Here is a 14835-nt window from a genome sequence, read left to right as displayed (position 1 = left end):
ACGGTAAAAGATAGAGTTAATTTCATCAGTTGTTATGGGGACAACTCGTTAATTCCTATGAGCTTTAAACAAGGGCTTTCAAATTTTGCCCTCAAACGGCTTAAGGTTTACTTATCCGAAGTGTTCCCTTTAATAGCGGATGACATTTTGGGAGGAAATTAATGGGTTTGTTTTCAGGAAACACTTTAATGGGAGAGAGGAAATTACTTGATTATCTTAATTAATTTCGCATTTACATAACTTTGTTCCAGTTTGAATGTTGTGTTATATCAGCGGTGATTTATGTTTTCTATGATGCAATGCTGAAAGAAAGCATTTTTTAAAAAGTTTCGACCATGTATGACTTTATGGAAGACTTTTCAACAGAGTTGCATAAATTCTTACTCTTAAAAAAAAGAGTAAATCTTTAATACAGATTTTTAATCGAGTTTAAGTTAATCGGGTTAGGCTTAGTTAATGGGGTTCTGCGTCCGTACAATGGCTGGAACGTGGGCACAGCAACCCGAAATAGTAAAGGGGGGAGACAATAACATTTATATACTCATCCATCGGTCTTCAATTGCCAAAACACCAAAGTAACAACTGCGAAAATTTTGGTTTTGGTTTTTTTTTTTGTACTTTCGATTTTTGGCGTCGGGTTTTAACAACTTTTCACGTTTCAATGTATATTTAACACATTTTTAGCATTTTTTGAAAATAGCTGTCAGTCTGTATGCACGCCTGTGCGTAAACAAACTTCGTTACCGCTCTCTGAAAGTAGAATCGAACGAAATTTGGTATATATATATATATATATATATATATATATATATATATATATATATATATATATATATATATATATATATATATATATATATATATATATATATATATATATATATATATATATATATATATATATATATATATATATATATATATATATATATATATATATATATATATATATATATATATATATATATATATATATATATATATATATATATATATATATATATATATATATATATATATATATATATATATATATATATATATATATATATATATATATATATATATATATATATATATATATATATATATATATATATATATATATATATATATATATATATATATATATATATATATATATATATATATATATATATATATATATATATATATATATATATATATATATATATGTTCCCCCGTGCCAATTGGCGCTGATAAGTTTTTGACGCCAACCAATCCAAGAACGTGGCATAATCGAAATTTGCTCTGGTTGAACGGCTACTATATATATAAAGGAGAAAAATTAATAAATAGGTGAACCTAAACGGTAACAGATTGCTGGTTCGACTTAGCGCCAATCGTTCCAAGATGTTGCAAAAGATAAAGTTTATCTCGTTAACCAGAACTATTCTATTTTATCACGCCAACTGACATGTAAATACATTACTTCCTCAAAGCCAGGGAGGCAATTGACCCCCTGACCACCCGCGCCTTCACTGGGCATCACATCAGCGATTAATGAATGAATCTGAATCCGCTTCGCCTATTGAGAGATGAAGATTTGACACATTCTCTCTACCAAAACTAAAACAAAACCGTAATATAATATTCCCTACCAGCGCCATCTATCGACCACACAGTTAAAGCGAAACCGGCAGTCAATTTTCAAAATCTTCCAAGTCTGATTTTTTCGAATATAATTTTTGACAGCATTTTGCTCTTTATCTTTTTACAATACGAAATTATTTTCTTAGAAGATAAACGCGCGTTCCTTTCTTTTACAAAAAAGAACAAATATTTATTTCCGAGGGTGAAAAAGATTTTTCGAGCCAAAAAGTTTAAATTACTAAAATTTCAAACAGCATCGTCAAAAGTTCTCACTCATTCTTTCTTAAAAATGAATACTCCTTAGCCAAAAAAATTACTTTTTCATAAGTTTAAAAAATTTCATTTAAATTTTTTCTGCTTGGTAGAACTTTTGCTTTCTTGGATCTTAATATTTTCCTTTTGAATTATCTCGAAACTATTTGCCACAAAAAAAAAACTTATTCCTAACTTTTTCTCCGATGTTGGCCTATTTGAAAAAATCTTATTTCAGAAAGAGAAATTTGTTTTGGTGGATGCAATACATTAAGAAATTTTCTTCAAATTCATGACAATAGTATACAAATAGAAAGTACATTAAAATTGCTCTTAATGTATACACTTAAATCGCAATTAAATTTTCATACGAAATGAAAATAAATAATTCAGGTTTGCTTAAATTCCTTTTTAATATTAACTTTAACTCACTATGGAAAGTTTTTTCCCGCAAGCGATTTTTTCTCACGTATGCAATTTACAACCTAAATGTGTACCAGTGAACTTTTAACGTTGTTGCTTAACACTCGTATTTATTATTCGGTGCTTATAAGAAAAAAATATTATATCTCAATATGATTAAGTAAAAAAATGCTTTAGTTCTCAAAATAATCAGCTTTATATTCTTTCGGTTTATTTTCAACCCACAATTTATCTATTTTTGACTCCATCATTCTTATTCGAAACTTAATATTGCATTTATTGGCATAAAACTGAAGAAAACTTATGTTAATGCAAAACTATCAATAAAGTACTATATAGTTATCCACAATTTAGAAACAGCTAAAATAAGTGCAAAAACAAAAAGCCACTCTAAGATTCATGGTCTAATATCTCGTTCATTTATTCGTCCATAAAATTTCCCCCAAACACTCACTGTCAACCTAATTTACCTAAGTCCCAAAATTGAACGTAAAAAGAACTAACTTTTTAATGTAACATATGCTTTGAAGGAGAGGGAGGGACTCGTAAAAATTGGGATATTTTGTGACGATGGGGAGGGAGCAGGTAACGATACGTGTGACGTCACACATTTTTATGACAGTATGTTTATGAAGAATACCGTGGCATATGACAAAAGGAGGGGATGGTTTAAGGCAGAGCTCTCCAACCTACGACTCGCAGGCTAAATCTGGCCCGCGAGCAGATTTTTCTGACCCGCGGAAAGCTTGCAAACTGAAAACATACTTTTTTTTAATTTGATAATATATTTATTTTTAAGCATTTTTTAAAAGAAAACTAAGTCAAGAAAATCTCAAAAAATACTATTAAGCATGATTGTAACCAGAGGGGGCAACAAGCAGCAACTGACTCTCCCTAGAGGAGAGTCTAAATTTTCACTTTCCTCCCAAAAGTCACCTAAGATGTTTAAAACTGCATTTTTGGGATTTCAGTTTCAAAAAATTTCTAGAGGATAGCCGCTTACCTGTTCTTTCCTCCTCATTTAACGAAAAATAACTGAGTTATCTAAACTCAAATAATGTTGGATTGTTGGCCCGCCTTGCCTCCAAAAATTGACAAAGTGGTCCTTAAGCAAAAAAGGTTTGAGACCCCTGGTGTAAGGTGAAGTGTGACACTTTGTGACAAAGGGGGTGGGATGTGAGAAGACAGTGTGACATCATTTAGGGGCAGCCTTTAACATTTTACTGCGAAAAACCCTTACAGCAGTCAGAAAGCTCTGCGAATGTTTGATCTTCCGGGAAAATTTTCTGTATAACTTCATCCGTACTATAAGTATTCCATATGTAATATTATTGTTTTCTTTTTTTTTTTGCAATAATATTAACTTAAAAATTTTCCTTAATTTGTAACTGTGTAATTCACTTGGGGATATACGGACATTCAAAGCAAAAACACTACGGTTCATAAAAAGTACGCATTTGACGGACTTAGTTTTTACTGCTAAAGACAGCAATTTTTTATTTTTCGGAATTTCTCACACAAATATGCATTGCAACTTATGGGAAAATTCCTGTTGAACAATCGCGAAAATTCAGAACGGCATCTATGATCTAATTAGTGGAAGCTGGCTGATTATTTAAAAAAAAAGGTAGATGGATAAAAGAATATCACTTACTATGCAATGGGGTTGTTTACTTCAGTCAAAAGTACTACTTTTACTCACTGAAATTGATAGACTAAGCAAAAAAATAGCATGGACCCAGAAAATTCCTTTATTTTCCCAACAGTTATTTTTTAATGAATTTTTTAAACTGTCCTATTTTTCAAACAAGGCGTGGTCTTTATGACGTCACAAATGATGCACTTTGGCGCATCTTTGTGCCGCGTTTCCACGTTATAGTAATCAAGAAACGAATTAAATATTGCGGTCTACGCTTGCTATCAACCATATCGTTGCCAATACACATGAGTAAGGATGCGAATTAAATATTTCGCTCTGTGAACGCAACAGTGAATGGCATTTCATCATTTGTGATGTCGTCGGCAGAAGCGTAAACAATGAAAGCGCACCGATTAAAGTAATTTTTTTTAATGATAAATTTAAAAAACAAATTATTTAAAAAATGTTCAGGTCCTATGTTTTTAAGCATGCTCCTTCAGAAAAAAATACTTTTAAAATTTTGGAAACGACCCCATTATTTATTTTAGCTATGCAGCCGTTTGTTATAAAAGTTAAATATGTTTCTGAATAATCCCTTATTATCCCATATCCATTTCTATAATCTTCGAATTGAAACTCACGTCGATGCGACTACACCATCGATATCTCTCCAGTTTTCGCGATATCCCACTCTGGATTTTTAATAAATCGACAAACACATTTAAATATGGAATTGTGATTGTTTAAAGACACTAATCTTTGTACAGACGCAGTAAAAATTAATTCGTTTAAATGCTCATGTTTTCTAAAATATGAAGTGCTTTTATATTAAAATTTATATTGAATGTTTTCATGTTCTCTGTCATGCCAAAAAAAACTGGATAAAAGCACTTCGGGACAAAAATACTTAGATCCACATGAATATAAGTGCTTATTTAAAGGTGTGTAGCATAATTACAGCGTAGAGTAATTTAGTAATCAAAACGCAGCTCAATGTTTACTCGATACAATTGCTTTCACAATCTCAGAAAATTCTTGCGTTTCCAATTCTTATAAAGAAATCTTGTCACAAATTCAGAAATACTCCTCAGTCATCAACTGAGGCCACTTTTCTTTTCAGTAAATTCAAAGCAATTTTCATTAAACTACCCATTCAATATCCTATGTTTTCCTGTAGAAATGAAAAAGGAGTAACTCTTGTTTTCTTTTTAGGTTGATTCCACTCGAGTTCTTAGCCAAAGTTGTGGTCCTAGAGTTAGCGCTCGATTACTGGCGGAGATTCCGTGTGATATGAGCAAATCAAGCTACTGCAGTGCGCCTGGAAGTGCATATCCATGGTATGGAGAAATTTCTGATACTAATAATAAAATCATAAGATTTTTTAAAATGTTCTTGAACTAGATGAAATCTTAAAAAATCAAGCAGTTTTCAAAACTTGCAACACATGTTTGTCCTCAGCAGGAAGCCATACTATACTGTCATAACTAAAAATCTAAAAAGGCAGCAATCGAAAGAGTATAGTAAAATATAGTTTTGGGAACATGAACTTTATTGGTCTCCATGGCTCCGTTATCGAAATATAAAGTCTTAGACTGCCGAAATTTTAAGAAAAATTACTAAATTTAGCGAGTTTTGGCGAAAAATGGATTATGTGTCATCCATTTTTCACATGTTTTGCGAATGGATATCAAGCCACATACAGACGGTCAAGTCCCATGTTACCTTTCACCAGTCACAAAGTCTATAAATTCTAGACTTTTCAATGAATTTCGGCAGTCTTTAAGACCCGACAGACGTCGTTCTGTTCAAACTTCGTAAATTGAAAAGTTAAAAAAATTTAATAAACTATCAAGTGTTTGAACCGTTCTGTTGAAAAAAAATAAGTAAAAAAAATGGTTTAAGCTGCTATGGTGCCAGAATGCGCATATTTATTACAACTTGATTTATCTAATGCCCACTGAGCAGTTGTTTTGTTAACTATGGTTCCTCCCGTATGAAAAAGAATAAAGCAATCGAAAGGATATCGTTTGGAAAAATGATCAAGGTAAAAACAGTTCTCTGAATAAGCGAAAATTACTCATCCCTATCTCACCCTCCCGATGTAAAATAAACACATTCTTCAAATAAAATGACTAAACACTCTTTAAAAACGAAAAACAATTCTTAGCAATTTGAAATATTTCGCCAAATAAACAAAAAATACAATAAATTACATTAACAGTAGCTTTAAAATGTAAACAAATGATCACGCAACTCTATTGTTTATCGCCATGCCACCACGTTACTGTAACCCAGCCGATCAGTGGGCGAAGTCAACTCCGACCGATTAGCGGTCCGATCTTTTGAACGAAAACTTTTTAAACTTCATACATTGCCTAATTTATTCTTTCCACCAAAGATAAGGATCTTCCACGACTGCACTGATCTTTTGTGTACAGAACTACCCTGTTGTAATTTATCTGGACAAAAATAAAATTCGTTCCGTCTTTAAATTCCGTCATCTTTTCTTTTAATAATGTACTGATTAGTTAGATAATCCTTAAAGTATTATTGAGATTGATGCCAAAACTCAGATGGATTTCAGCCGAGAAACAAATTTTGCTTGGTACGGTACTTTCTGATCATTTGGTTAGGAAAACCTAAAGGACCGATCCGGTCATATTTTTCACTTACAACGACAGAACACACGTTTTGCGTGAACCTTCCAGTACTTTACTTTAAAATATATTACGGGAACTAAAATCGTTGCTTTTAAGAAATGAAGGCTTCATTCTCTCTCTCTCTCTCTACGTTTTATCTATTCTCAAATGACATATCACAGTACTTTACTTTAGTAGGAAATTTCATTACAAAAAGCAGAGCTGCCTTTCTTATTGTCCTTTGGCAACGGGTTAAATATTTATTTCAGTTCTCTCTCAACAATAGGTTGAAATAAATATTAATCATTTGGGAGACATAACCATCCAATGTTTAAATCAATTAATCAACAAAAACAATTTCGGTTCGATCCATCGCGCTTCGAAACCATGCTTGCCACAACTTAATGACACACAAAAAATTTGATCAAAATCGGTCCAGCCGTTTAAAAGCCTTATGCTGACAAACGTCCGCACAGAAGATTTTTATATAGCATTAAGATATCCATTATTACGTTACTCGTGTGGTTCCCTACTAATCGTGGGTTCGATTTTCGATCTTACACTGGGTTTATTTTAAATGGATGTAACTTTTCCTATTGCAGATTTGCCATGAAATTCACTTACATGTGTATTAAATATAAACATATGTAAAAGAGGCAGACTTTTCAACCGCTTTTGACCCGTGGATCAGGTAAATATCTCAAAAAATATTTGAGGACGAGTGAGTTATATTTTTTAAACTGTACTTGTTATTAATGGGCTCGTTTTCGAAAGTTTAAAAGTATTTTTTTCTGAAAGAGCATGCTTAAAAACATAGGATATGACCATTTTTAAAATAATTTGTTTGTTTAATATTTTTAAAAAATTACTTAAATCGGTATGCTTTTATTGTTTATACTTCTGCCGATGACATCACAAATGATGAAAGTGCCATTCAGTGTTGTCATTCACAGAACCAAATTTTTCATTCGCATCTTTACTCACGTGTATTGGCAAAGATTTGGTTGATAGCAAGCGTAGAGCGCAATTTTAATTCGCTTCTTGATTATCATCACATGGAAACGCGATAGAAAGATGCGCCAAAGAGCATCATTTGTGACGTCATCAAGACCACGCCTTGTTTGCAAAATAGGACATTTAAAAAAAATAATTGAAAACTAACTGTTGGGAAAATGAAAGTATTTTGACTGAAGGAAACAACCCCATTGAAAGTTACATAACTTCATTATATGATTTTTCTATGATCTACTAACAAAAATGGTGAAACGTTAAAACAAATAACTGTTGCAATTATTCAACAGAAATAAATGACCCATTGAAAAGATTACCGAAATTCGTGACATGGAATCGCAAAATTAAAGTAAAAATATCGTATATAATGTTTTTAAAATTATTTTAATAATGAAATTGTTTTAAAGCGGGGACTAAATATTTCTGAGAACAGGTCAAATTTTTCCGCGGACCAGTCGCCAAGGATTAACGATTTAAAATCCCTGTAATTTTGACAAGGCGTCCACATCTGTCAGGCCAGGCCTTGACTTCTAGGGAGGAAAAGTGAAGCAGCCCTATATTTCATTCATATATAAATAGTCTGAATTCTGGAAAATAAATACGTGAAAATTAATGAATCAAATTAAAAATTGAAAAAGAAAAGAGAAGAACCGAGAACGAATGCTTCCGCAAGTTTGCACAGAAATTAATTCAATCTCACGGGGTGCACTCATAAAGTCATCATAAGTTTGATGTTCTCATACCATACTGCAACTCTGCAAGTGCGCCGCGATAAAATGAAAAATGTCATAAACTTAAAAGTATTTTTTGGCCAAGTGGTATGTAAAGAAATTTTTAACAGCAATTAATGCTTCATATTCATATGAAAAATAAGGAAAATACTAACGTAAAACATATGCGGAAGGAAAATATTTCCAAATTTCTGCTTTGCTTGAGTATTGACGGCAGTTATAATTAATTATAACATTTCTTGTCGCTGTGATCTATCTCACTGAGAGAGAAAACTATGAGGCGTATAACTTTTGGTAATAAGCTGCCAGTTGAGAGGCCAATTTACGTCACATATTTGAATATTTCTGCAAGGAACGAACGAGAAAGATTATGAGAAAGAAAATGGCCATTGCTTTCGGAATGGATGCACTTGTGGTGCTTCAAAGAGCAATTTTGATGAGCCCCGCTGATTACCGCTTAATTTGACAAACTTTACTGTAAACAAGTACAGTCAGACCCCGATATAACGAACCCCTGCTTAACGAATTTCGTGTTTTAGCGAATTTTTCTTTTTCAACGACTAAAATGAATGCAAAAATCCCTAGTTACCGAATAATAAACCCCGAACTAACGAATAATTTTTACATGTGATTTTATTTTATTTTTTGCTTATTTGTTATCTCTCTTTCTCTCTCTCTTTGCATCTCTCATGCAGCAGACTGTAATGCAAATGACGCAGTATTTTCTTCTCTCCGTAAAGTCGAAAGAGAACGATCTTAAGTCTGGTATCAAGGAAATTCTCAAACATTTATAACTCAGTACTTTAACATTTCAAATTAAATAGTGTGCAAAATAAGTCGCTGAATGCTAAATAACAAGTGTATAATTTCTAGTTATGGATATTTTTGTATAGTTGCTTATTATTGCTTTCAGATAAGGTAAGTGGGGATTTTTTAAATTTTTTTTGCACCCCGATAGTACGGATAACCCCGATTTAAGGGGCTCTGGGACACATTTTGACAAACTTTTATTAAACAGTTTAGAGTTTTGAAATTTTTGCACTGATTCAACATCTATTAAATAAGCAAAATCATAACATAAATATTTGTAAAAAAATATCATTTAAATTTTATTTGTTTTTTTTTTTTTTTTTTTTAACGGGGTTGCTTTAAATTTCTTAAACTCAAAATATTTTTAGTCAATTTTCAAAATTTTTTCAAAAAATTATGCACACATATCTAAGTTTTAATTTTTATTCGGAGATTTACTAAATATTTATTTAATAAAAAATAAAAAATATTTGAAGAAAAATTTCGAAAAATTCGAAAATTCTTTTTTTTTTTTTTTTTAATTATATTTTTTGCAAAAGACGTTTTTTTTTTTTTTTTTTTTTTCAAAATCGCCGAATAAAAACTAAAGTAAAGTGTTTGTAAACGATATGCTCCAAATTTCATTACTTTATCTTTATCAGTTCTTGACTTATAAGAGTTTGAGTGCAAAAAATAAGGAAAAATAACATCATGGAGAAAAACGCGTTTAAAATTTTAACGTTAAATATAATACTAGTTAAATGCATGCAACAAAAATAATGATATCTTTGGTTTTAATTAAAATAGAAACAAGATTCCAACGTCCTTTTAAGCAGAAAAAAAATGGAAAAAAATTTCAAATGATTAAAAAAAAGTGTAAAATTTTACAATTTTTGTGTCCCGGACCCCCCTTAACGCAATAAAGTTTTGGTCCTGATAAATTCATCAAATCGGGGTCCGACTGTAATATACAATCAACTCTTGACAACTCAAAGTCCCAAGGGACGAGCTAAAACCTTCGAGCAATCGGTAGTTCGAGTTAACGGACCTTTTTCCACCGTTCAGAAGAATAATTTTAATTTTCCTTTTCAGAAATGATGCATAATGGATCGATTGTAACACTTATAGTTTAAATAAAATTAATTATTAGTACTACGTAAAAATATATTTACAGAGAATAAATTTTACCGAGATGCTTCGAAAAGGAATTTATTTTTGACTGCTTACATTTTTATCGCATCCGAAAACGTCATTAAGTTTGCATGTGGAAGTCCCAATTTCTTTTCTTTTGTTTTCAGTTCGTATTGCTTCAAACGTCTTTTCATCCTAGAAGCAGATGATTTGAGTGATCCAGAAAATAAAGGTTACTTTTCTAAGTTTTTGCCAACATTTTAAGTTTCTCAAAGATTTGTCAGCAACAACATTTTAGTTCGCCAGCCACGGCATAAAATAGCCTTATCGACTACATCTCAAGTGCTCTTGCAACACTGTGTGTATTAAGGAAAACTATTGTCAATGAGTTATCCCCCTCACACAAGCTGATAAGCAAAACAATGTATTAAATTAGCGAAAAACACATATTTTTTTCTTATTTTGACTGCATTATTTTGCACAACATGAAAACGAAACTCTCGAAAAAACTTGACTTAAAAGTAGTACGTTCGAGATATAAAGACAACTTTTTATTAAAAACTTTGAAATAAAAGAATATTCGACTTATCAAGAGTTGACTTCATATATAAAAATGATTGTTAATTCCTACTTAGGTCAAGTTTGCCCGTGTGTAGAAACCATATTCATCTTATACATATAAAATCTGAGTATCTATCTATCTATCTATCTATCTATGTCCAAGCTTCTTCTCCCGAACGACAGTGAACTGACCATCGAACCAGGTATCGATGGATTCGTAATCCTCCCGTCTTCATGTTTGGCTATTTAACATAATCCTCCGATAATAATTAGCGGAGATATCAATTAAAAATTATTAATTATGACTCTTAGATTTCAAAATAAAATCCATATTTTTCGAAGGCTTTCCTCCATTCAAATTATTATTCAGTGCTTCAACTCAACTTTCCGGATGAACGCTTTTATTAAAATTTACAGCGTGAAGAAAATCATTGAAAAGAAACATCTGTTGCAATTTTTTTTCTCGAATATAAAGAAATAAAATTAGGCTTTTGTTTTAAGGCTTTTCCTGTAATCAGGGTGTTTAAGTTGTTTACTTTTCGATTATTTTGCCGTAATCTGCAGCAAAATTTTGCTGTTTTTTTTTTTTTTGTTCAAGCCTGATTGTTAAATACGCGTCACATGACATAACTTTCATTTTCGAGGAGGACCGTGCACGTCGTAAAGTAAATGAGTGATTTACAAGTTATTTGAGTTCTTTGAGGGTTTGTACCTGGAAAACGGATTGATGTAATTCTTGTACGACCATGTGGATAGAATCCATCCAAATATTTATCTCAGTGGTATGTTGCATTAATAAACACCCGGGCAACGCCGGGTAGTAGACTATTTTATGTAAAAAGCGGATTGTTATTGTGCATAAATATTTCCGATATAGTCTATCAGATGTAATTCAGTTTAACGTGAGTAAAGATTATAGTTGATAATGCATATATTTTCCCCTTTTGTGCTGACTGAAAATGTACTCATAACTTGTATCATTGATAACGATTATTAACGTTGATGAGGTGTTTTGGCAAAAATATGTTTTACTGGTGTTTTGCAAACCTTGCTTTACGCGCATTTATTTATTCCTTAACGCGTTAGAAACTAGTGTCAGTGTACTACAAAAGCATCAACTGGACTGCTCTTACATTTTTTAGGTAGCCCGTGCAACGCCGGGCACGCAGCTAGTCTTATACATATAAAATCTGAGTATCTATCTATCTATCTATCTATCTATGTCCAAGCTTCTTCTCCCGAACGACAGTGAACTGACCATCGAACCAGGTATCGATGGATTCGTAATCCTCCCGTCTTCATGTTTGGCTATTTAACATAATCCTCCGATAATAATTAGCGGAGATATCAATTAAAAATTATTAATTATGACTCTTAGATTTCAAAATAAAATCCATATTTTTCGAAGGCTTTCCTCCATTCAAATTATTATTCAGTGCTTCAACTCAACTTTCCGGATGAACGCTTTTATTAAAATTTACAGCGTGAAGAAAATCATTGAAAAGAAACATCTGTTGCAATTTTTTTTCTCGAATATAAAGAAATAAAATTAGGCTTTTGTTTTAAGGCTTTTCCTGTAATCAAGGTGTTTAAGTTGTTTACTTTTCGATTATTTTGCCGTAATCTGCAGCAAAATTTTGCTGTTTTTTTTTTTTTTTTTTTTTTGTTCAAGCCTGATTGTTAAATACGCGTCACATGGCATAACTTTCATTTTCGAGGAGGACCGTGCACGTCGTAAAGTAAATGAGTGATTTACAAGTTATTTGAGTTCTTTGAGGGTTTGTACCTGGAAAACGGATTGATGTAATTCTTGTACGACCATGTGGATAGAATCCATCCAAATATTTATCTGAGTGGTATGTTGCATTAATAAACACCCGGGCAACGCCGGGTAGTAGACTATTTTATGTAAAAAGCGGATTGTTATTGTGCATAAATATTTCCGATATAGTCTATCAGATGTAATTCAGTTTAACGTGAGTAAAGATTATAGTTGATAATGCATATATTTTCCCCTTTTGTGCTGACTGAAAATGTACTCATAACTTGTATCATTGATAACGATTATTAACGTTGATGAGGTGTTTTGGCAAAAATATGTTTTACTGGTGTTTTGCAAACCTTGCTTTACGCGCATTTATTTATTCCTTAACGCGTTAGAAACTAGTGTCAGTGTACTACAAAAGCATCAACTGGACTGCTCTTACATTTTTTAGGTAGCCCGTGCAACGCCGGGCACGCAGCTAGTATTTCTATAAAAATTGGGGATACATTTTAATTAAAGCATTGTTTAACAAAAACTGACCAACAATAAATTTCCAATTGAAGGCTCACCTGCATTTTACCATGAAATTAGTTTAAAACAATTCCGATTCACTCTAATTACTTTTGAACATTGAAATAAATTTTATCTGATACAGAAAACTCAAAGGTTGCTATAGATATTTTATTCTAATTTTTACGAGTATTTTTGTTCCTCATAATAGAGGATTTGTACAAAAATGTTCATTAGTATGAAAATTAACTAATTAGTAATATTCAATTAATTTGATTGTATCATATTGCATTGTCATTGGGTCTGAAGTCCCATGGGAAATTTGAAAAGAATCCGTTCACAGTGACTGGGTGAAAATTGAGTATCCAAATTCGAACAAGACATATATATATATCTAAAGAGAGAAATTGTGAACTAATAGCAGGATTTTTTTTAAAAGGTACAAGAACTGGAGCTTCCGTGAGCTCCCATGCAAGTAAGCCCTGATGCATTCTTACTCTCTCAATAAACCTTATACCTTAAAAAAAAATAATCTTCATTTGTTGAAATAAACAAACCACCTTTTTGAGATAAAGAAAATACTAGGCGATTTAAAAAAAAAAGGGGGGGGGGGGGGGGTTCATAAGGTTACCGAGCTTGGAACATTAGACCAATAGCTCTCTGGGGAAACTTTAATGAAAGAGCGATTCTAAAGTTTCAACTACCTACCAGTAGATGTCTCTGCGTGATATCGTATGTGTCCCACTTCTTATTTATTATTCAGTTCGTCAAAATGGCGATAAAGAAAGAGGCGATTTAGCATTTTATGAATGCCCCCTAGGTCACCAGACCTTACACCACGTGATTTTTTCTCGTGGGGATGTGTGAAAGATGCTGCGTTTATAACATCCCTTAGCTTCTAATCTTGACGAACTGAAAAACTGGATCATTGCAGCCGTTGTTTCTGTGACTTCATTCATGCTACCACGTGTATGGCAAGAGAGAGGGTACTGGTGTGATACCGTTCAAGTGACAGAAGGGGAGCACATAGGTACTTAAATTATTCTAAAGATGTTCTATGCAAAAAAAATCTCGACTCGTACAATTTTTACTCTTAGAAATATACACGTGTGAGAACCCACCGTTCTTTCTGCATCACCCAACTACAAGGAAAAACTATTCTAATGGAATATTTGGTGGGTACAAAAGTTTGCGTCATTCACAGAAATGATGCATGTCGTATTTGACAAAATGGTTTCGTGAGTAAAGCTTGGAGTAAACCTTTCGTTAAGTTGATGAATCTTTAGCGAGATTTGAGCATGAGTTTCTGAGCCAGCGAACAAGGGCGTTCTGATGAGAGGTCATGGGAGGTCACTGCGGCCTCCCAAAAACGTACATTATTCTTAGGACCGTCAAAACTCATAGTTAGCCGTCTATACATTCTTAGGAACATGGCCACGCATACGGGGGTGAGTAAGATGAAAATTTAGGACGATATTTGAGGGAATTTTTTTTTCGCAATTACAACTTTCTTCACTATGCAAAAAGAAATGAAAAAAGAAATTGAAATATACTAAAATTACATTTTTTTTTTCGTCTTGATAACCAGTCATTCACTTAACACGTTCTCAGTTTGGTAATCATTAAGTCAAACTGAATTTTAACACAAATTACCGAAAATAGAATTTTTCTCCTTTTATAGATTTCGACGAAGGTCGTAATGTTCCTCCGACTCTTTTAGACGCAACTTAATGCATCCATAAAAGCTGAAACGATACCACGGAAAATACA

General features: G+C 32.3%; 1 protein-coding gene across 1 annotated transcript in view; it reads left to right on the top strand.

The window, feature by feature from the left end:
• The first annotated feature begins 2859 nt into the window (after positions 1-2859).
• Positions 2860-14835, top strand: part of LOC129220622 (protein spaetzle 4-like) — a 33735-nt gene continuing 21759 nt past the window's right edge. Inside the window, exons 1-2 of the mRNA XM_054855052.1 lie at positions 2860-2874; positions 5141-5265. Of these exons, the coding sequence (XP_054711027.1) occupies positions 2860-2874; positions 5141-5265 (140 nt within the window). The remainder of the gene's footprint in view (positions 2875-5140; positions 5266-14835) is intronic.

The sequence above is a fragment of the Uloborus diversus genome, chromosome 4 (assembly GCF_026930045.1).
Source record: "Uloborus diversus isolate 005 chromosome 4, Udiv.v.3.1, whole genome shotgun sequence".
Lineage (NCBI taxonomy): Eukaryota > Metazoa > Arthropoda > Arachnida > Araneae > Uloboridae > Uloborus > Uloborus diversus.
This window is presented reverse-complemented; position numbering and strand designations above follow the sequence as displayed.